Genomic DNA, 24233 nt, shown 5'->3' with positions numbered 1-24233 from the left:
AAGAATCAAACATGACTGAAGTGACTGAGGATGCACACACGCAGGGAATAATCCATTGATCTCAACTCTGTTAGCCACCCCTTCCCCAGTTTTCTTTCCGCCCTGTTTTTAAATTTCCTTTCTTGAAGTTCTATTTGGCATTTATGCTGAGCATGTTCTGACGTCTAAGATAGCAGTGACAGGATTGAGAGATTAAGAAGTGAGAAAGTACAGGAGGAGCAAGAAGAGAGTCCTTCCTCTGTTCTGTGAAATGCTGTTGGAAATCTCCATACCTCAATACTGCTGAAAGGGCTGGGGGAGAAGAGAATGGGTGGCAGTAGTATTTTTGCTCCTGGTTTGGTTATACCTTTGGATTAAGTGTTTTTGCGCTTAGAAAATCCAAGCATTGAGTTGGGGTGGGTGAGTGGATTAAAAAAATATTATTATGGTTTTGAAGTGAAGAATAATGTGTTCTTAAAACTGAGAACACAATGGTCGGGTGGAGTGTACGTACCTTTTTATTTGATCTCAGTGTTGACAGTTTGTGCCAACCGCACAACCAGAAATTCCTGAAGGTCTACCTCAGATCTGATAAAGCGCATGCTAGATTCCATCCTGCACATCAAGGGCTTTCACAGCATTTCATGTGGTTTGCAGTTAGTCCTGCAACTCTGTCAATAGTCCTTCTCTTCCCCGGGTATGCATCCTTTGAAAAGCGAGGAGGCAGTGAAAGTGTTAGTAATTCAGTCATGTCCGACTCTTGGTGACCCCGTGGACTATAGCCCACCAGGCTCCTCTGACCATGGGATTCTCCAGGCAAGAATACTGGAGTGGGTTGCCATGCCCTTCACCAGCAGATCTTCCCACCCCAGGGATTGAACTTGTGTCTCTCATGTCTCCTGCATTGGTAGGCAGGTTCTTCACCGCTCGCACCCCTGGGAATCCCCTGTGGGTCCTTTACTGCCTTCTAGAGCTATCTTTTCAAGGCAGGGTCACCTGGTACTTAGCATGTTTGTTTGAAGGACTGTCAACTCAATGAAACCTGTATGTTCTCTCAGATTTGCATCCTGGGTTTGGCCTGAGCCAACTTTGGAAGGAGGTTAAGTTTCCTTGAAACCTCCAATTTCTTACCTTGACCTCTAATCCTATTTCCCATCATCTTGTGCTGCAGAACCCTACACTTGACGATCACCCCAGCATAGTGTGTGTGCCTTTTTACAGGGGCCATCTGAATACCAGAAATGTCTCCAGATCCATAAGATACTTCTCACTGGAAAATGTTTAGACAAAGGCTCCTGCCCTAGTCCCAGTGGTGCTGAACAGGATGGTGTCCCACCTGCTTTGGAGACTGGACTGTCTTCCCACCCATCTGTACGCATCTCACCCTCTCTCACCACTGCACGTCTACTTGGACTAGACTCTCCCTGTCTACACTGGAAAGACTTGAACCCCCACCGTGACCGGCCCGGCCACGGTTCAGGGGCCAATTGTCTGGAAGGATCCTCACTGCGTATGAAAGGCAGCGTGTCACATAGCCGCGCCCCCAGGCCCCAAGTGAATAGCACTGATGGTCTTTCCATATTTCTCTTCTCGTGTCTACTCTTACTTCGTTTCGTTTCTGAGTATCATTCTTTGATTTCCTAAGCCTATTCACTTGATATTAGGCTGATCCGAAGTCTTCCACCCCGTGGCGCAGCATTTCAGTATTCCAGTTTCTCACGTATTCCTGCCAAGTCCACTATTCCTTCCCGTATACCTAAGCTTTGGGTTTTATTGTTGTTGTTTTTTAGTACAATTTTTAAAGGTTACGCTCCACTTACAGTTATTGTGTAATATTGGTTGTATTCCCTGTGCTGTACAGTACATCCTTGAGACTTTGTTTTTAATTGGAGGATTTCTGCCGTACAACAATGGGAATCAGCAACATTATGTATGAACCCCCTCCGTCTGGAACCCCCTCCCCTGTCTCGTCCACCCCTCTCAATCATCACAGAGCACAGGCTGCCCTCCCCGTGTTACACAGCAGCTTCCCACTGCTTTCAGTCCACCCTATCCTCGCCTTGCCCCTCTGTGTCCACAAGTCCGTCCGTAAAACCTGCAACCCTGGGCAATCTAGGGGCAAGAATTCATCACTTGTGCTCCACGGAAGGATCAAGCTCGATGGGTCTAAACCTTTGGGTTGGTGGTGGCTTGTGTCCACATGTGCATCTCCATTTCTCACACCCGGCAGTTTGTACCTCCTACTTTCCAACCCCCGTGTTGCCTCTCTCCTGCTCTGTCTTCCCATTGGTAACCACTGGTTTGTTCTGTATATCTGTAAGTCTGCTTCTTTTTTTGTTATAGTCACTAGTTTGTTGCATTTTGTAGTAGATTCTACATGTAAGAGATATCTGTATGCTTAAGTTTGAGTGGGTTAGAATCCTTTGACGGTTGTATCAAACTCCTGCCCTAGTCCATCTTTGTCTCCTGTGTCATCGTGATGGATTCTCGGGGCTTCTCCACCCTCGCCCAGGGGAGCCCTTCACTGACCCCCTGCCATGGCACACAGACTATTGCTCTGAGGATATTTTTCCTGATCAAGCCACTCCTTTTAAAGCAACCAGTACATCCCTAATCCATCATTTTCAAACCTATTTAAATTATTTAACACATTGCAGTTCTTTTTAGCTGCAGATGTTTGGATCAGACATTAATACAACTACATGCACCCTCTAGGCCGCCCACTTAACACAAGGTAGGAATACTCTGTAGAGTATTAGTAATGTGGAGGGCAGTCGAATCAAATATTAACTATCCGAAACCCCGACTTCCCCTGCAAAGAGGAAAGACAGGAGCTTTGATCTTTTCAGTGCATAGCTGTGGTGAAGTCATTGGTTATTAATATTTTTAAAAGCTTTGCCCAAGGACACACCACCACAAGAACGTATTATTAGTAACATACTGAATAATTTAAAACGTGTCACTAAAACTGGCCAATGCAATGAATAAAACCCAGTTTGAGGAGCTTCCCCCTTGGATTCTTATTTGACTTAGAAAGGAAACAAATCATAACTGATGACCTTTGTAAATGTCACATAAATTAGGCTAAAACTTGACTTATCAGCTTGTGAATTTTCTTCCTGATCTTCTTGTGTCATTCAGCTCAACGGAGACTCTCAGGCCAAAGTACAGCGGATTCTACGGCTGATTTCTGGTGGTGGATTGTCCATAACGGGATCGCACATCTTGTGTGGGGACTTCCTCTTCAGCGGCCACACAGTTGTGCTGACACTTACTTATTTGTTCATCAAAGAATGTAAGTGATAACTCATTCCTGCTTTGTTGATTGTTGCAGTGAGTGGGATCCCTAGGCCCTGAAACTGATGAGCGCTTATTCTGTTGAAATTGAGAGCCATGGAAGGAGGGTTGTGTGTGTATTAAAAATCATTTCAACCAGTCATGAACACTGAAGGGTTAAATCTTAGCCCTGGCTTCTTGCTAACATTCAGAGTGCCTCCAAAATGTTTCCCTCCTTGGTTAGTACTTCTTAAGGTGCGTGCATGCTAAGTCACTTGAGTTGTGTCCGACTTTGCAACCCTGTGGACTGTAGCTCGCCAGACTCCTCTGTCTCGGGGACTTTCCAGGCAAGAATACTGGAGTGGCTTGCCATTTCCTACTCCAGGGGCTCTTCCTAACCTAGGGATCAAACCAAAGTCTGTTATAGTCTCTTGTTTTGGCAGGTGGATTCTTTACCACTAGCGCTACCAAGGTATGAAAGGCTATTTTAATGTTGGAATTAAGAGGAATCGTTGTTAAGTTTGTTGCAAAAAGAATCAATGTGCACCAAAGCCAAATGGGAAGGACTTTTGAGTGAAATTTCCATTTTACGGATTCATTTCATCATCCCCAGTGCTTTGGTTAATGTTTTCCTCTTTTTTAATTTTTCCTTGTCCCACTTTATTCTAATTTCGTCACTTCCAGCAGCTTTCTCTGCTTTGATAGGCATCTTCACAAAACATTCTGCCAATTCTGACCATTTTCTTCTTAAAAAGCAACATGGAGATGAGAATCTGAAATATCTTTCCATATTTATATACTTAATTCTCATTATACAAAATTCTTGTGTATTCCAATAACTTTGTGGGGAGGGGGCCTAGAATAATATCTTGTCCATTGGAAAGAGGGGTGGGGACTATATTTGATTTCAGCCGCCAGCACGTCCCCTTGTAGATTTCTGAGGCTTTGTGTAGTTGGGCCCATTATCTCAAAATTCTTTTGAAGTAGTGATGCTTCTTCCTCCATTTTTACCAGCTGGTCAGTATTACCCTTCATCTTCAGTTGCAAGATACCCCATCCCCATGCCAGTGTTCTTTTGGAGTCTTATCTCAATTCTGTTCCCTTGCAAAGCATATCATAAGGGTCTTTGGGCAGAAAGCAGGGGAAGGAGACCTCCCTTCTGTCCCCTTTGATCAGTTCTCTTCCTTCTTCTTGTAACCATCATCAATCCAAACAGTTTTAGACCCATCAAGGTTTATCTTCCAGTGGAACAGAGGTGAATTCTTGCCCTTAGATTGCCTGGGATATATAGGTTTTAATTCTGCTTTGAGGGCATTATGACAAAGAGGTGAGAGTCTCTGTAGCAGATGAAGTCTTTTTGTTTTTTGATGGCAATTGTATATCTTCTGAGTTGTGTTTTTTTTCTAAATGCTCCATACAAGCCTTGAGTAGGGTGAATGGTCTATTAAGTGTTCGGCCTTTGTCATACTGTCTGCCTTAAAGGCAGAGGGCCTTCGGCACCTTTCCCCTCCTCTTTATGTTCTTACACTGTGGGGGAAGCAGTGGAAGACAGGAACCTAGGTCTGTCTGGGCACCAATATCTCCTTCAACTTCAGTCTTCTGAAATTTCTAATACCTAGTTGTTGGTTCTGGGTGGCGGGCAGAGCGATTTATGTTGTGTGTGGTTCTCACTCTAACTTCTGCTCTGGAAAGGCCCCATCTCTGTGTAAGGGCAGTCACTTTCCAGTTTAGAGGTTCATTTGGGCGGTAGAATCTTCCCTCTAATCTGTATATCAGAAAACCTTATAGAAGATGAGTATGATGGCAGGGAGATGTTACAAGTTAAGAGTGAAGCTACTGTGGGTGGAAAACAAGGGAATGAAGAGAAAATACCGCAGGAAACTGAGGGTCAGTTTGATAACTGAAGACCAGGTGACATGACCAATAACAACAAGTAGACATAATACTTACTCTATGCTGGGCACTATTCTAAGCCATTGGTGCAGATTAGCTTATTTAATCCTTGCAGCTGCCCCAGGAGGGAAGCACTGTTTCCCCCCATTTTTTCAGAGGAAACTTAAGCACAGGGAAAGTGAGTGAATCAGCCACAGTCCACAGTTAGTAATTGGAGGCTGACTCCAGCAGTTCCACTATCAGTTTCTTGGCTCTGTTTAGAATTTTTGGAAACCCAAGTGGTCTGATCTGGTAGAATTGCTAAGAAATAGCCTAGAAGTTGGCTTATTGTTGTTCTTTTACCTCAGCGCAATAGGGTAATTTCGTAATTATTTCTCTCCTTAGCCAAGTGCAGTACCTAGACACATTTCCTTCCCCAGGTGTGGTTTGGGCTTGAGATCTTTAATGTTATGTAAGTTTACATATAGCAAGGAAAGAATTACATTCTGCTTTCTCTAAGCTTTGGTGAGAAACAAAAGGGCAAATCTGTAATACTGGATACGAACCCAACTTCAGGATCTGTTCTATGTGTAAACCAAGTATCCCGTGTTTATGTCCGCTTCCTATGCAATTAGGGGAAACAGTCACCTTCTAAATTATACCGTGTGTTGTTATGAGTAAGCAGTGGTTCCAGTGCTTTCTTTGAAGATTCCGCTTCTAGAGTTAGACACGTCATTTCTGTATTTTTGCTTTCCTGACTTTTGATCATTTTGGACAGTCCTTGTTTGACATTCTGTTGTCATGAGTGGATTATCATTGGGACCTAGGTTCCTTCCTTATAAAGTTAGCCTGGAGAAATCCACCTAGCTCTTAGAACCAAACGTCTTACTAGTTGAGAAAACTTTTTCTCTCTTTTTCTTTTTTACCTTGCTACTTCACAAAGTCCATTGTCTCTGGTAGTCATTGACAAAGAGGGATGGGATCCCACACAGACGGCGGAACTCATTAAGAATCGTGTCATCATCTCTCAGCTCAAGGTTATCCCTGGCAGTAGAATGAGAGAGCAGAGAGGATTGCCATTTTGCCATTTCTGTTTCAAAATAGTTTATATTAAATCTTTTATTTGCGTCAACCAGTGTTCTCAGTTAATGAGCAGCTGGCCCAGTGTAGTAGCTAGTAGGGAATACATTTTTATGGGAGAGCAGTGCTAGGGTGTCTAGATATTCCTAAAGCCTGATTTTCAATTCTGTGAGTAGTAAAATGATCATTTGGGCCACCTCCTTACTCCCCACCTACTTCAGCTTTGCTTCTTGTGGATAAGAGTTAATCACTCAGTCATGTCCGACTCTTTGCAACCCCATGGACTGTAGCCCACCAGGCTCCTCTATCCGTGGAATTTTCCAGGCAAAAATACTGGAATGGGTTGCCATTTCCTCCTCCAAGTGATCTTCCTGACCCAGGGACCAAACCAGGGTCTTTGTGTTGGCAGGCAGATTCTTTACTGTCTAAGCCACCAGGGAAGCCCCTCTTGTGGATGAACAAACACAAAGTAGTTCTGGTTTGCTCAAGCATTTTGAACTTTTAAGGTAAATAGCAGGTGACCCGTGAGGATGGGAAGGAAGCAAGGCTGGTGTGAGATTTCAGGGAAGGGTTAAGGGCTGTGGTGCTGGAGAATGCATATTTAGTGAAAGCTCCAGATTTCTGAATGTTATTTCGGTTTTTAACATTCAGAGCCTAACAGAACAGTTATGGGGACTGGATCTGGCCCCCCACATTACGGAAGTAAGGCTTCTCCCAGCTATAAAATTCTTGGATTCCATGAGCTATTGGCTGGAACCTAGTGGCAGCATAAAACAAGTAAGAATTAATGAGTTGTACATTCAGAAGTAGGAAATCAGACTTTCAAATACAAATACAGTTGTATTTGTAGCTATTTTATTTTTTATTTGAACCATGCCTGATTTGATGTGTCATGTAAAGTTCTGGAAATGGATCTTTTTGCTGTTCAACCATTCTTCCACACTTGAAAGTAAATATCAATATAAAAATAATCACAGTTAAATATGAAATAAATTTCAGCATTAAATTATTATCTCTGTGAGCTAATAAAGCTTAAAATAGAAAAAAAACCAGTTATTCAAGAGAAAGAAGACTTATTAGAAATGAGTGCTGGTTCCACTTATACCTGTGTCATTACCACCTGTGTGGGAAGGTTGGGAGTGCAGGATCATGTTTAACCTGTGAAGGGCTTTGCTGCTGCTGCTGCTGCTGCTAAGTCACTTCAGTCGTGTCCGACTCTGTGCAACCCCATAGATGGCAGCCCACCAGGCTCCTCCGTCCATGGGATTTTCCAGGCGAGAGTACTGGAGTGGGTTGCCATTGCCTTCTCCGGTGAAGAGCTTTAGTTCTCTCTTAAAGTCGATCACTGTCATGAACTTAGTGGCCTCACTAGATAAGGCTCAAACCCATAAGTGAATTAGCAAGAATCCTAAGCTTTTACTTTGCTGTTGTTTAGTCACTAAGTCAGGTCTGACTCTTTTGCAGCCCCATGGACTGTAGCCCACCAGGCTCCTCTGTCCATGAGATTTCCTAGGCAAGAATGCTGGAGTGGGTTGCCATTTACTTCTCCAGGGTATTTCCCCAACCCTGGGATCCCACCCACATCTTCTTCATTGCAGGCGGATTCTTTACCACCGAGCCACCTGGGAAGCCCAAGCTTTACATAGGGACTGTCTTGCAGTTGCTATTGGCAAAAACAGTATAGAATTGCTGAGAATCAAAATATCGCTAGGCACAAATGCCATTTTTCTCTCCCTGCAGAAATGAAAATAAGTTTGTGTATAAGAATTAAAATCGCTCTTGCTTTCTCATCCCTCGTTTTCATAGACAATACCTTTTTCTTTTGATCTCTACCCTATTTCTTTCCAGCGGGGTCCCTGCTGGAGCCAGTATGAGCCAATCCCAGCCTAATGTGAAATATTTCTGTTCTCTTCCTTCTTATTAAGCTGCCTGAGCAAAACCTAGAGTGGTGTTACCAACGTGCGCAGGGAAACGACTATTAGACCGGCCACCAGCAGCCTCCCCTGCTCCCCCCGCCCTCAAGCTGAGCAAATCCTGGGCGGTTCACAGTGACTCATAACTTTGGGCTGTCCATTTTCTCCTCCAGTGACTTCTTGGCCTTAGAAAGACTTTTCTCAGGTCATTAGGGTAGACTGTCATCATTCAGTTCATCTCGGGGAATGCATCTTAACTCTGTCACTTTTCTGCTGTCCAGATTCGCCTCGCCACTTCTGGTGGTATCACTTAATCTGCTGGCTGTTGAGCGCTGCCGGGATCATCTGCATTCTGGTAGCACACGAACACTATACCGTCGACGTGATCATCGCCTATTACATCACAACTCGGCTCTTCTGGTGGTACCATTCCATGGCCAACGAAAAGGTGAGAGCAGTGAAATTATCCTTGGATAATTTCTTTAAAGGCAGGGGACCCCTTTTCAAAAGCGGGGTTTCATGTAGCTTAAATGGGAATAACTGCTGTTGCCACCTAAATGTGTGGTTGAGGTCAATTGACTTATAGGGATGGCTGCCTCTTAAAGAATGTCACAAATATAAATGACATTAAAGGGTAAAATGCTGTGTAATTCTACAGCACAGTGTTTTACTCATCAGGTAACGTATAGGAGAATTGAATAAAAATTTAGGCGCCTTCTCCGTAGAAGCTTTGTTGTGCAGCTCTGTGAGACACTGCTTGCACTCAGAGAGCTTATTTTGAGGAACACACCAGCTCTTTTAAAGTCAGGCAAAAATGAGTAACTAATGAGCAACTGGACTTCGTCCATCTTTTAGTGATACTGTGCTCTCGGACTTCCCTCCCTATCCTTCCTTCCTTATTTCTGCTGCCTCTTGTTCCCAGAGGACTCTTTTTTCCCTCTCCCATTCATTCTGAAAGAGTGGCTCAGATGTCATCTCTTCTGAGAAGCCTTGCCTATCTCCTGCTCTCTGCCTCTAGTCTCAAGACAGAATGATTCCTTCACTGTGTCTTCCTAGCCTTAGCGTATGTCCTTGGTGTTAATAGTCTGCGTGCCATGACTTACTTATCTGGGGATATGAGAAAAAAAAGTGAAGGTGTTAGTCACTCAGCTGTGTCTGACTCTGAGATGCTATGGACTGTAGCCCACCAGTCTCCTCTGTCCGTGGGATTCTCCAGGCAAGAATACTGGAGTGGGTTGCCATTCCCTTCTCCAGGGAATCTTCCCAACCCAGGGATTGAACCTGGGTCTCCTGCTTTGCAGGCAGATTCTTTACTGTTTGAGCCTCCAGCGAGGCCCCCTTATCTTGGGATAGTCTGACACCATATTTTCCGTATTGTCTGATGCCTGCAGTGTTGCCGGAATTTGTGAACAATGAAATGCGCTATTCCCCACAGATCTAACTCCAGTTCTCACTTAGTGTTGTGCCCACTAATAAATGCCCTTTCTATGGATTACTTCATTTGTGCTTGTGGCTCTGTTTCCTATTTCCATCTTCCTTCTTCCAGTCCCATCTAGGTATCTACTGACACCACTGAACCGAAATCTTCATCTTTCCCTTTAAAGACTGTCAACCTTATGAGCTCTCCTTTCACTCTTCCTTGAGCCATAGATCTGACCACTCACACATCCTGAAAATTTTTCCTCCTGGAGATCTTTCACATCCATTCCTGAGTCTCCATTCTTCCTGGAATCACAGGCAGATTTGCCTGCGCCTCAAAGAGGGAGGGGTTCGAGGGTGGAGCCAGAGTCTTGTCAGAGTTGATGCATGCATGCTAAATCGCTTCAGTTATATTCAACTCTTTGCAATCCCATGGACTGTAGCCTGCCAGGCTCCTCTGTCCATGGGGATTCTCCAGGCAAGAATACTGGAGTGGGTTGCCGTATCCTTCTCCGGGGGATCTTCCCAACCCAGGGATCGAACCTGTGTTTCTTATGTCTCCTTCATTGGCAGGCGGGTTCTTTATCACTAGCACCACCTGGAAAGCCCTATCAGAGTTGGGGAAAGGAGCAAAGATGACTGTTGTCTTGTGATCCAGATTCTGCTGGTTTCCCTGTTCCGTTTTAGCAAATGACAGTTTAATTAAGAAGCAAAGCAGGATGCAAATCGTGAGAAATATGTCTCGTTTTCCTGTTCTTTACCCTTTACAGAACTTGAAGGTGTCTTCACAGACTAATTTTTTGTCTCGAGCATGGTGGTTCCCCATCTTTTATTTTTTTGAGAAAAATGTACAAGGCTCAATCCCTTGCTGCTTCTCCTGGCCTCTGTCCTGGCCTCCTGGCTGCTTCAAATCATCTTGCAAGAAGTACTCACGGGTTCAGAAGATTGGCGAAGATAATGAGAAATCTACCTGAGGAGCAGAGCAGAGGCATCGGCTCTTACACCAAAAGAGTTATCGCTGTAACCAAAGGTATAGTTTTGATTTTTATTTTAGGAGAATTGATCACTAAAGGAAGAAGCGGACCAAGTTTTGTGCAAGTGATTAGAAAGATGAACAAAGTATTACCCTTTGACTGGTTTTTTTTTTTTTTATTCATCCTGAGAGAGTTATATTCTCCTTCGGCTCTTCATTCATTGGTGACAAGCCCTCCAACTGGGATTTTACTAATGAGCTTGTTAAAGAGGTGCCAAAGAACATGCTACTCCTTCCTTATTCTTTCTCCAGGAAAGCTCTCTACTTCAGAAATTTTTCAGGATTTTTTTTTTCCCCTCCAAGGTCAAAAGAATTTGTTAAAGTTTTAAACAAATAAAGATATCTGGATATAGACAGCTACTGTGTAAATAAAATCTCCGAATGTTGAGAGTGGTTTTTAGCTTTAGGCTTCTCAGCCGTGGGTTGTGAGTGAACTTTGGGTGAACCTTGTTTCTGCCCTGCCTAAGGGGAAGTCAGGGTCAGGTCTGGGAAAAAGTGCTGCTGCTACCAGCCAATGTACTATGTGTCACTTTCACTTTATTTTTTTTTTAACTGATAATTTTGTAACTTAAAAAGTGAATTAAGTCAATAGAGAAATAGTTGAGACACCCCACAGATTTCACATGTGTGTAAATATTTCATTTTGAGATCCCTGTGACAGGTATACAGGAGATGTGGGGCTGTGTATACAAACGAGTGGGGCTTCTGTTCTCCTCCTGGTTAATTTGCACCCGTACCCCTCAAGGCAGCCAACAGTGTAGCACAGGCTGAACACACATAGGTGTGTGAACTGACACTCCTGCCCTGTGGGGAGCAAGCCTGTTTTTCTCCCAGGTCACACACACCCTGGGTGAGATCTGTCATAGAGCTGTGAATTGGGACTCAGAAATCCAATTGATCACATGTCACTGAAAACCATTTCTTCCTAGTTCCATTGTGCTTTATGGAAAAACCAAGGTGGAGTCCAAAAGTTTATCGCATCCTTGCCTTTTAGCAAGAGACTCGTTTCTTATGTACTGGTGGTAAGGACACATACCACAGTTGAGTAATTTTACTTTGACCCTGAAATTATACCACGGTGCTGCACTGTAATCTGCGGTTGGAATGGGTGTGTTAGATGGTGACAGCTACTCGGTAAAGGGGCGTAATTGTTTCTGAAGTTCTTTCAGGTGATGTAAAAAAAAAAGATGGATTTAAAAAAAATCCGGCCAGATTTAGTGCATTCTTTAATGCTGTTGAATCTTTTGGATAATTCTTGGCTTGATTTCTTTAAACTTCTAGTAAGCATAGAAAAAAATTTAAGGTTACAAAATCATCAACAGTAGTCAGAGAAGGGAGAAGTCAATATGGGTAGCAGGAGGCAGTTACATTTATATTGATGGTGAAGGTTTCGCCCCACTTAGAATGAAAAACATCCCTAAGTTTGTCATTGTAAATGAGTCAGCGTTGACTCGGTACGCAAAACTGAACTTTAACTTGTCTAAGAGAAGCACAAAACAATTCTGTTCAGAAGGGTCATCATCCTTTGGTGCTAAAATTCTGTGTATGTTTTCAGTATGATTCTTTCTGTAAAAGAGAAACACTAAAGGTTGAATCAGAAGGCAGAACGACTAACTTACTTATTTAAAAACACGGATTGAAACCCTGTACATCCTTGGCAGGTTTTGAAATGCAAGAAGTCTTTCCAGTATTTATTATTAAGTCAATAAGAACCATACGTACAGCTTATATGGTGTATTTAGCTATAATTCTACATAATTTTCACTTATTTTCGTTTGTTAAATATTGATGCTTGCGATAAGACAATGTATTCTACTTGAAAACATTGATTTTAAATTTCTCCTGTCTAATTGTGAGGAAAACTGAAACGGAAGCTTGAGTTTTGTTTTCCTAACACTGATATATTCCTTGAGCCTCGAATTCAAATAAAACAACCCGATATACCTAGAGCCTCATTCAGCTCTATAACCCACTCTTTTTCAAATTAAGTAAGGAAAGGTGTTTAAGCTTTAAAAATCATGGTGTATTGATTATTGGACAACCTTGAAAACAGTATAAACTTTTCATTTTAGTCAAGTAATCCAGTTTTTTTTAAAAATACCATCACCTTTTGAAGAACTTTGAAAACATCTATGACCCCGTGTAAGGACACTACTGCTCCCGTTTGTTTACATGTATATGCCATTGCTCTTTAATAAATGCTGTGGAAGTGTGTGGTATAAAAATAAGGGGAGGGGAATATCAGAGTTTCTAGATGGGAAAATAAGAGAAATAGCAAAGCCCATTTACTTTTAGGAAAGCAAACTTGAGGTTCAACCCAATATGCCACCTGGGGATATACAGCGTAAACAATTATTAGTCTTACTGTGGTGATAATTTCACAATATGTACAAATAAATCATTACATTGTAAACTTAAAACTAATGTTTTATGTCAATTATACCTCGATTGAAAAACAACGTAATTACGAGTTTGCCTTTTGAAACAACATAAGATCTTAACTATTATCCTTGTTTTTCTAAGCCAGTGCTCCAGTCTGAAGTTTTTTCTGTGATTAAGTCCTTGGTGCAATATTTCTATAATATATAATTTCTATGAAGGATGCCACATTTAAAAAAAATTCTTTCAAGTGAAAATGAGTTCCTTTCAGATTCTTTGTTGTTGTTTTTGAGTTCCTACATTAGCTCTGAAAATAAAGTCTTCTTACCCACTCAGTTCCACCCAAGGTAATTTGGAATTTGGTATTTAATTTCCTGGCATCTTGGGAAACAAGTTTTGCTATGGAAGGAAGGTGGTTGTGACTGAGCTGGTTGATGAATGACATCGCATAGGGTTCTTTGCTGTACAGCAGTGCCCCCTTGTGGAATTATGTTATGTGACTTGGAACACAAACTAGACACAAGTGTATTTCCAAGGGTTTAAAGGCATTTTAAAATTATTATTTTTACCAGTAATCTGAAAGCATCATGCAAAAGTAATTATTTTTTTCAAAATGAATTAATTTAAAGGCATTTTAAACCTTTTCCAAAGGGAAAATGTGCTTAGATCACAGGGTTTATAATTCTAATCTTTTATCCATCTGATCAAAGAAAATTTGCAGACCATTTTTACCTCTCACTATCACAATCATTAATGTCTCCCTTTATAACTTCCTATACTTTGTTTATCTTGAAACGCCAAGTTGGCTATCTTTCTCGTGTTTTTTTTTTTTTTTTTTACATGCTAGAATTCATGTAGTTACTTTTTTGAGAGTTAACATCTTGTTCCTTGAATATTTTGAATATTTCTCTTAAAATTCTTTTTTATTGTTGACTTTGTTTTGTGCTGTAAAGCTAATTTCAAGTGTAAGCCAGTCTTAACACACTCACTCCTGTAGTGTAAGGAAGTGTGAGAAGGAATTTCTTAATAAATGAGTTTACATGTTTAAATCGGACATATTATAATTAACATGCAATATGTTGAAGCCTTTTCTATTTGTATGTATAAAGAGTCCTTTTTTAATGTCATTGTGTTGCAATAATTTAACTCCTTTGACTTACTTGCTAAAAATATTTCTTCTATTAAGAAGTGCTCTTGTCTTCAATACCTAAACACTGAAAATCATGTCGAAAGGCACCCAAAGATAAGTTTTTATGCAGATACACACCTTGTAAGTTCTGATTTATTTTATTATTCATTAATCTAACTATGTTGTGTTCTGAATGAAATGAATAAGAATAGTTCTTTATTGTGGATTTATTTAAAACTGTCCTTTAAAAGAAAAAGAAGAAGCTATAAGCTAATCTAATTGCCAAGTTGGAATTCATTATTTAGTTTACCTCCTATGCAATGATTAATGCTGCAAAATGTATGGTTTTGTTATACTATATTCACAAAAGAAATATTATTACAAGGTTTGAGAGGTAGCCAATTGCATCTTTCGGAAATTTATTGTACTGTTTCAGTGTGTTAAGTGCCTTGTTGTAAAGTAAAATTCTAAGTCTAGAATTCATTATTTTCCTGACATATTTTTCATTATGATATATACTGTATATTATTGTAATAGTTTTATTAAATGCTTATGTTTAATTAAATATGTAAATTTCAGAAACTCTTTTCTCCTACCCACTGGTACCTTAATCATTGGTCTGTCATACAGATTTGAATTCAGGTTCTTTTTTTCAAAAGGGGAAATTCTCTTAGTTTAGAAATATGTTTTCCATGCTTGTGCTTTTATGTTTGTAAAAACATTTCAGGAGGAATTTGGGCATGTTAACTACAGTTTGTACTTCAAAATGCCATTTTACATTTACATTTTAAGTGCCTAATTATTAGTTAAAACTAATTTATGTTTCTATTCTGAAAAAGAATGTGTCTACTTGGTTTCTAATCTCTTTGGCTTTGCTTAAAAAAAAAAAGCAAGAGCCTATACTTTGTATTTACCCAATAAACCACCGTGACATCAACAGTCTTTTCAAAATTAGTATTATGGGTTTTCTTCAATTAAAACACATTACTGCTTTCTTTAAATGTTTGTAAAAATCATTTAGTTTTAAGTAGTTATTAAAACTGCAGGAGGGTTATTTCTTCAAGCGCTACTTTTTAAATCAGCTGATAACTGCATACTAAGTAAACTGGGGTGTGTTATTTTCCCACCCTTGGGTTTGAGGTGAGAAATAATTCACATCAGTATAAGGCCATTCGTGGAGAGGTATAAAATCAGTTCCCTGCTCCATAATTCAGTTTCTCATTGTACACAGAGGAACAAAATCATAATTCAGATGCTCATTGTTCACAGAGTAAAAAATAACAAAATGATAAATCATTAATTCTTCAAGGAAAGCAGAGCCCTTTTGTGTCGCTCAATTCTGGAAGAAATTATCACCCTCTTCTTTCACAAAGTGAGCCCCAAGGTAATGTCCTTAGCCAGACTTCAGTAGTCACTGCAACAGTGGTTTGCTAGAAGTTTTTGGGCCCCCTGATAAAAGATGAAGGCATGACCCTCAAAGGACCTCAGTGGGATGAGGGGACAAGGGTAAGATAATATGGTTCAAAGATGAAATTGTTGGATAATTCAAGCTTCTTTGGATTAACTGGAAATGATGGAGTGACTCTAAATCACAGTAGTCTTTTTGTCACCTCCACCCCAGTTTTGGATGAAAAACTTGTTCCATCCTTCTGTTTGAAATATCGGCTTGCTGATTTTGCTGGCCAGAGCCACGAAGATTTTCTTTGTTTTTTTAAAATCTAGAATGCATTATACAAGAAATGTGTATCACTAATGTGATGTTTGACAAACCTTGACACCTAACTTTTCCTTAAAATTTTGGTTTGTTTTTGGCTGCACTGGGTCTTCGTTGCTGCACGCGGGCTTTCTCTGGTTGCAGAGAGCAGAGGCTACGCTCCAGTCGTGGCACACAAGTCTCTGATTGCGGTGTGGCTTCTCCTCTTGCTGAGCACGAGCTCTAGGGTGAGGGCTCAGTAGTTGTGGCCCATGAGCCCAGTTGCTCCGTGGCATGTGGGATCTTCCTGAACCAGGGACCGAACCCATGTCCCCTGCATTGGCAGGAGGATTCTCAACCTCTGGACCACCAGAGAAGTCCTTACATTTCATCTTCTTCTAATAAAATGTATAAGACTATCAGAAGCATAATACTACATTACTCACCAAATAATGAGTAATAATGCGTGTTAGAATAGTGGATTATGCACTTCTGTGTGCCTAAAGCATATTTAATTTATATGTGGCAGATGTGGAATGAGGCGTCTCCTTTTACAGGTTTTATGCTTGGCATACATTCTTGAATCTTTACAAAACCCCACAAGGTAGACAAGGAAAGAGTTGCTGACCTCGTTTTGTGAGATGAAAGAGCTAAGAAGTGTTACAACTGGAACCTGAATCTTGTTTTCTCTATTTTTCTACCTCCCTGTGATAATTGCGATGGTTACCATCACCGTTCAGAGGTTTTGTTTTTGTAGTTGTTGTTGCTTATTTTTAGAGAAGTTTATCCTCTTATCAGCCAATTAGTTTGTTGAGAGGGAAACTGATTCTTGGCACGAGTTCTTTGTCAAATGCTGTTTTTCTTATAGTTGGGATTTACTACTTTTCAGAGGGGGAGAAAAGTCAACTCTTCTAGTGCAAAATGGCCTTGAAAACAAAGGAATCTTTGGGTTTGAGCTTACAAATTTGTTACAATAAAACAAAGTTATTACAAATATCCCTTATAGGATGCTAAAGCTAAATCACTTCAGTTGGGTCTAACTCTGCGATTCCGTGGACTATATAGCCTACCAGGCTCCTCTGTCCATGGGATTCTCCAGGCAGGAAAATTGGAGTGCGTTGCCATTTCCTCCAGTAGTACATAATTACCATCATGCACCTTAGCCTTACACAGGTTGGGGGTGGGGGGTGGGGAGTGCATAAGATTTTATCTCTAAATGTGACTCTCAGGGATTAGTCTTGAGGAGAAATCAAAAGGAGGAAGAGATACGTTGACCTGCTTTCAAAGGACAGCAAAGCTCTGAGGAAATGGAACAGAATCTTGGGACACATAGTAGTCTGGGTTGATTCTGGGCTCCCCAAGGGACCAAAGTGAAGCCATAGGATTGTTTGGCCCTAGTGTGAACGGTGAGTTCTCCGTACTAAAAATCTGTCCAACATGTGTGCTTGCATCCGATCAAGTGTCTGGGCACACTTTACCTCAGTTCTTGTATCCAAGAAGTTATCTCTTTCTCTGCCTAAATTCCTTTAAGCTACCATGGATCAGGCACTGCAAGTTGGTGTCCTCTTGTTTAACACCAGGTGAATCTCATTATGCTCCTTTCACAGTTGAAGGAACTCTGACTCAGAGATAAACGGGGCACACAACTGTCCAAAGCCCGTAATTTTCCCATTGCATCGATGGGATGGAAGAATCACCCCACATGGGAGGAATGAAGGAGAAGAATGGCCTCTTGCAGAACTCTTTTGACAACCAGGTTTTGTGTTGTTGAGAGCAAAGTTAAGGAGTGCGTGACCTTGAGCTCTGTAAGATGCTATGACCCACATTCTGCAGATGTCCTGTCTCCACGTTAACTCCAGTCCTTTCATCTGTGTGTTCTTTTCCCCTTTATAACCCCATGCCCTGTAACCGATGTGCAATGATAGCATCTTCCCTCTCCTTTCATCATACACCTGCTCCGGCAGATGACAGGAGCACACACCCCAGGGTCCCCAGGCACACAGGGCTTTGCAAGGAGGAAGCGATACTTTTTGAACATACTTTGTATTCAGTTCAGTTCAGTTCAGTTCAGTCGCTCAGTCGTGTCTGACTTTCTGCGACCCCATGAATCACAGCACGCCAGGCCTCCCCGTCCATCACCAACTCCCGGAGTTCACCCAAACTCATTACATCTGGTCAATCTCCTAGTCCATGGTTTGAAGGGAATGTTTACATTTGACACCAGGGGAAAGACATTTCCCTGATGTCCTAGTCCTTTAAGCTGTTTTAACAAAATACCATAAACTGGGTAGCTTACACAACATACACTTCTCCTGGTTCTGGAGGTTGGGAAGCCGGAGGCCAGAGTGCCAGCACGGTCAGTTTCTGGTGAGGCCTGTCTTCCCTGTTTCCTCTTACATGGGACATGGCATGTAGAGAGAGCTCTGATCTCTTTCTCTAATTCTAGTGAAGTCGCTCAGTCGTGTCCGACTCTTTGTGACCCCATGGACTGTATGTAGCCCACCAGGTTCCTCCATCCATGGAATTTTCTAGGCAAGAGTACTGGAGTGGGTTGCCATTTCCTTCTCCAGGGGATCTTCCTGACCCAGGGATTGAACCTGGGTCTCCCGCATTGCGAGCAGACGCTTTACCATCTGAGCCACCAGGGGAATCCTAAGGACCCTCCTTTCATTACCCTTCTGACCTCCTCTAAACCCAATAACCTCCCAAAGACCACACCTTTGAATACAGTCCTCTAGAGATTTTATTTCAACATGATGGATTTTTTTTTTTTTTTTTGGTGGTGGGGAACACAAACATGTAGTCCATAACATCTGGGTTTCATTTGATTTTATACAAATACATTTTTAAAAGCAAAGTGCACTTTTCATAAGCTCTGAAGCTCTCTGGGCCCCGAACCTCTTCTGATCTGTGAGCCTGTTGATGGATGCAAGGCGCTTTCCCGCTGCTTCCATGAGCAGCGCCCTCTGTCCTGGTCAGGCTGCTCCCATCCTGGTCTGCTGTGCTGCGGCGCCCAGTCCAACCATGAGAGGTGCTTCCCCAGACAGACTGTCGCCCATCTGCTAAAGAAGGCAGGGGACACGGTGGCCCTGTGCTCTCTGGGTTTGGATCTTGCTTCTTCCAGTACTGGCTGAGGTGAAGACCTGAAACAAGTTGCCTAACCTCTGAGCCTCGGTTTCTTTATCTGTGGGATGGAAATCATAACAGCCCCTGTGTCACAGAACTGTTGAAAGAAATGAAAGAGATTGTTATAAGGTACACATTCAGTGTTAGCCAAATCCAGTTCAATATTTTAGGTACAGTAGTTCTAGCTCTGAAATTATTCATGTATATCCAGATCTTGCTTGTCCTGAAAGTTCAGCAGAAGTCTCATCTCCTGAAAGCTTTGCCTTACTTCTCTGAATTCCTCCCTAAAAGATACATACAAAAAAATTGTCTAAATGTGAGATACACCCACTGGTTTAAGATCTTAAAGGACAAGCCCTGTTAATATACCAAATTAAAGTTCCTTCAGAGAAAGAATTGTCTTAGTATTCATCCAAGTGTCTAATAAAGCTCTTACCACAGCAAATATTTGTTGAATGATATTTTTCTACCTTCTAACATTATGTTGCAGATTGGAGGTAATGTATTGTAAAGCAGTTGATACTGCCTGATTATATACGTCTATTATATATTAGATGTATATAATAATGTCTAATTAGAAAATAAACTTCATGGACTTTTAAAATTTTATTGGAAGTAGTTTTACAATTTTTAAATTGCAATAATTTAATAATTTTCTACTTAATACAAGACACATATGTTTGTCATGCTGTACGAGCTTTTTGGATTTCAGTTGAGAACAATGTCAGGTGTTTGAGCTTATGCTTTTAAAGTCCCACGCCACCTGCCTTCCCCACATTTACCACCCTAGATAAAAACAAGCCCCCCTCCATATTTATTCCAGTATAACTTTAATAGAGATCGGAAATAAACTAGGTACTTCCTGCCAGAGGACTGGACTGACATTGTGACATACCTGTAGTCTTCGTTTCCTCTCCGCTCCTTACAGAACCGTCAAAATGGTTCTATCAAAACATCAGGGTTAAATAAGAAGAGCAGATTAGTAAACCAAAAGTACAGTATGATGCCATTTATGCGGCAGCAGGGGGAATCTATGTAAGCATATAAGTAATCTGAGAGGAAATACATCCCACTTTTAACACAGATGATCTCTCAGTGGTAGAAGGACGGTGCATGAGTGTACGTGTGTGTATATGTGTGCATGTACTTTGTTCTATCAGTACTTTGGTCTTGGTACCAATTCTGTTTCTTGGTATTTATCTTACTGAAATAATAATAGGTATATATATCACATTGTTGTTCATAATAGCAAAAAAATAAAAAATAGCTTGTGTTGACAATAGGATATTCATCAGATAAATTTTGAACAAGATTTTTAAAAGTCCAGACGTCAGCGGATAATGGCCTGCAGAATAAATCCAGCTGGTTGTCTGTTTTCTCAATAAGGTTTTACTGAAATATGGCCATGACCATTTATTTATTGCCTATGGCTACTTTCCGGCTCCCACAGCACAATTGTACAGTTGTGACAGAGACCAAATTGCCAACAAAACCAAAAATATTTACTGTTTGGTCCTTTACAGGAAACTGTTGCTGAATCCTTGGGCTAGAAGAGAGTAATTAAAGATAATCTGTGGGAGAACAACATGAAAAATGTTAATGACACATATACATATTTATTTATAAAGATTAAAAAATCATAGATATATGAATTAAAAGACTGGAAGGATACATACAGAAATATAGTAAATTAACCCCAGGTGGAACAAATAAAAAGATTATTATTTTCTCCTTAACAGTTTCTTGCATTTTCAAATTTTCTACAAAACTGTGTATCCCCATTTTAAAAATCAGAGTGAAACTATCGACTTTCAAATATCTGATTTGCTGTGAATATGTTCTTACCTAAAGGAAAGAGTAGGTAACCTTTCAAGTGAGAATTGCTCAGTCGTGTCCAACTCTTTGCGACCCCATGGGCCGTATAGCCCATGGAATTCTCCAGGCCAGAATACTGGAATGGGTAGCCGTTCCTATCTCCAGGGAATCTTCCCAACCCAGGGATTGAATCTAGGTTTCCCACATTGCAGGTGGATTCTTTACCCATTCGTGTCCCTCCTAAAACATGATTCTACATGAAACTTAGGAACAAGGCTTCATTATTAGCCAAAGCATTCTGACTGCCATCAGAAAGTAAAAGCCCTATGCTTTGTTGAGGCAAAGAGCTTATACTTGACCTTGGGAATGCACTTTATTTTTTTCAGATTTTATTAACTAAACATGTTATTAATCAAGGGCCAAGTTCAAGGTCATGACAATCTACTTAAGAGGGCGAATCTTAGGGACCGGAGGCATTTTAGAGCCTTGGATTAAGCTCCCTCATTTTACACTGAAGAAGTCAGAAAGGTTAACAACTTGTCCACGCAGCCCATTTAGATCTAGGCAGACTCCATGCTGAGTTCTGCAAAATAAATGGAAGTAAATGAGGGAGAAGAAAGGAACAGGGGATTCCAGCTTGCTTTGGCTTACATAAAAATCAAAGTCCGCAGTCTGTAACCATATGGCCAGGCTAATTAAAGTAAGGTTATGTTTATTTTTTAAGAGGAGTGTTACTATTTAACCACTTTCCTATCTCTATTTACATACTAAAGTACTGGTCACTCTTGTTATAACAATACATCACATAACTGTTTCTTGGGCATGTATTTCACAATAGGGAGATAAGTCTTCTTACTTCACCTGTGTCTTTTCTTTCCAAGACACTAGATTTCATTTTTTTAAAATTTGTCTTACTGAGACAAAATTTACCTTCAGTGAAATGTACAGTTCAGTTTTGACAAATGCATATGCCCATGGTAACTAACACTCCAATCAAGACATAAAACATTTCCACCTCACCCCCTGGAAAAATGTTTCATGTCCTTTTCTCAGTCAATCCTGCCCTCTGCCCTGATTTATATGACCATGAGTTAGGTGTACCTTTCTAGAACTTGTTATAAATGAGTTCTTTCAGTATGTAGACTTTTATGCCTGGCTCTTTCACTCAGAATAGTTGTTTTTTAGAATCATCAGGCTGTGGGGTATATCATAACTTATTCCTTTTTACTGATGAGTAGTAGTCTATTTTGGGCTTCCCTGGTGGCTCAGATGATAAAGCATCCACCTGCAATGCAGGAGACCCAGGTTCGATCTCTGGGCCAGGAAGATCCCTTGGAGAAGCAAATGGCTACCCACTCCAGTATTCTTGCCTGGAGAATCCCATGGACAGAGGAGCCTGGTGGGCTACAGTTCAGGGGGTTGCAAAGAGTCGGATACAACTGAGCAACTAAGTACAGTAGTCTGTTTTACAAAGAGATAGAATCCCCCTCCTCTTCTATTGAAGGACATCTGGACCAGTTTGGGCAGTAAACAAACATATATGTTCCGATCCTACTTTAAAAAGTTTTGAGAATTGGATTATGTTACTACTGAGATTCTGCCTTCTACCGATACTTTTCAAGGTCCTCCCTCCCCTCATCTCCTCTCCAGGAAAATCATAATACATTCAACTAGAGAAGAATGATATGGGTAATATTGAAGATGGGCCAGTTTATTTATTCATCATACAAGTCTGAAAGGCTGAATATAGAAAACAAGTTAATATACTGGCCAGTCTCGCAATCTAATTTTGGAAAAGGCAGGTAAAGTTGCAAGAGGTGAAAAAGGAAGGCAATACCACCAACCTGTAGAGTCAGGGCCCAGAGATAATTATTACCATTACGGCTTGTACTCACTGAGCCTGAACTAAATGCTAGACATTGTGCTAATTACTTCATGTGCTCCTTACACTTGATGTAGGCACATTGGTTAACCCGGTTTCCTGTAGGGCAAATGGACGCTCGGAGAATGCGCACAGCAGTATCTATATGTGGAAGTACGCATGAAGAGGCACATATGAAGCAAATCATAGGAACTGAAAGGAAAGGAAGGAATTTTTAAATGGCTAGTAGAGTTGTGCAACTAAATAATACAAGTAGTATTTCAACTTTTCCTTTCATTAGCATTTTGCAAACTCTTCTTGAGCCATAAGCTCTCTCTGTTCATGCTCACTGACTCTGGATGGGTATCCTGTGTAGCATTTACCTCCCAGGGAATTACAAGCCAGCTGGACAATTGTAGTTTTACAAATAGAGTAATTTAACACCTCTCTTTTAAAGATTTAACACCACTCTTGATAACAAAATAATAGTACTTAGATATTTTGGATATACTGTTACCAACAATTCTGGCTGAAATCCAGCAAGAAGGATTCCAGTGGGAAGGTGAGTGGTTTAAATGATCTTTGGGGATTCCATTTAAAATGTTTCCCTTAATACTCCTCTCCTCTTCCTTTCCCTCTCTCCCCACCCCACAGATCTTTTGGTATTCCTTTCCTTTACTGCTACGGATTATTATATTACTCCTCTATTTCAAATAGGATGGATGGAGCAGAAAGTATTCCTTTTTCTGACAAGAAAGGCCTGAATATCATTTGGGAAAATTCACCCTTAAGAAGCACTGGATGAGCTATATGTTTCATGTTAAAATAATTTATCCATAGTATATATTATGAACAAGGTCTCCCTTTCTGAATTAGTTTGCAAGGGCTGCCATAACGAAGTACTACAGACTTATTTTCTCAAAGTTTAGAAATCTAAGAATCCAGGTGTTGGTAGGGTTGATCTCTTCTGAGTCCTTTCTTCCTGTCTTGTAGATGGCCATCTTCCTCCTGTGTTTTCACATGGCCTTCCCTTTGTGTCTGTTGCTGTCCTAATCTCTTCTCCTTAAAAAGACACCAATCATACTGGGTTAGGGTCCGCTAACATGACCTCATTTTACTCTACCTCTTTAAAGGCCCTGTCTCCAAATACAGTCGCATTCTGAGGTACTCGGGGTTAGGACTTCAATATATGAATTTCAGGTGAACACAATTCAGCCCATAATACTTCCTATCTGCATCACAGAAATAAGAGACTTAGGAAAACAATGTGAATGCAATTATATCCTGTGTAATGTCAGAGAAAAGGGAGGAGCCATAATTACGGAAAATTAAAGACAGACTTGGAAAGCATTACACAATTCTTAATATGTCAACCTCAGCATTTCTGGTTTGGTATCATAGCTAGAACGATACTGTCACCCCTCCTCACCCAATTTGCTTTTTATATTGTTAGCTACTTAAACCCTCCAAGCAAATTTCTGGATTAGGTCTCGTGCTTTACCTCGGCCACACGCTGAAACGCACGCTGAGCTTTCACTTTGAGCACAAAAGAGAGATCACCACCGTATACTCCATCACCCGCCGTCCCCCACCCTCTCACGACTATTCCCCACCCATCCTTTCCAGAGCGCTGGTCCCCTACATCGACAAATTCTACA

At 41.0% G+C, this 24233-nt stretch overlaps 1 protein-coding gene across 4 annotated transcripts in view; it reads left to right on the top strand.

Annotated features, from left to right (window-relative positions):
- The window catches only part of SGMS2 (sphingomyelin synthase 2), a 98754-nt gene extending 83156 nt beyond the window's left edge, over positions 1-15598 (top strand). For all 4 annotated transcript variants that reach the window (XM_055435310.2, XM_055435312.2, XM_055435311.2 and 1 more), the window contains 3 exons: positions 3121-3274; positions 8402-8568; positions 10310-15598. In XM_055435310.2, the coding sequence (XP_055291285.1) occupies positions 3121-3274; positions 8402-8568; positions 10310-10513 (525 nt within the window). In that variant the 3' untranslated portion in view covers positions 10514-15598. The remainder of the gene's footprint in view (positions 1-3120; positions 3275-8401; positions 8569-10309) is intronic.
- Positions 15599-24233: the final 8635 nt, after the last annotated feature.

The sequence above is a fragment of the Moschus berezovskii genome, chromosome 5 (assembly GCF_049115385.1).
Source record: "Moschus berezovskii isolate FMDL1 chromosome 5, NW_MosBer_1.0, whole genome shotgun sequence".
Classification (NCBI taxonomy): domain Eukaryota; kingdom Metazoa; phylum Chordata; class Mammalia; order Artiodactyla; family Moschidae; genus Moschus; species Moschus berezovskii.
This window is presented reverse-complemented; position numbering and strand designations above follow the sequence as displayed.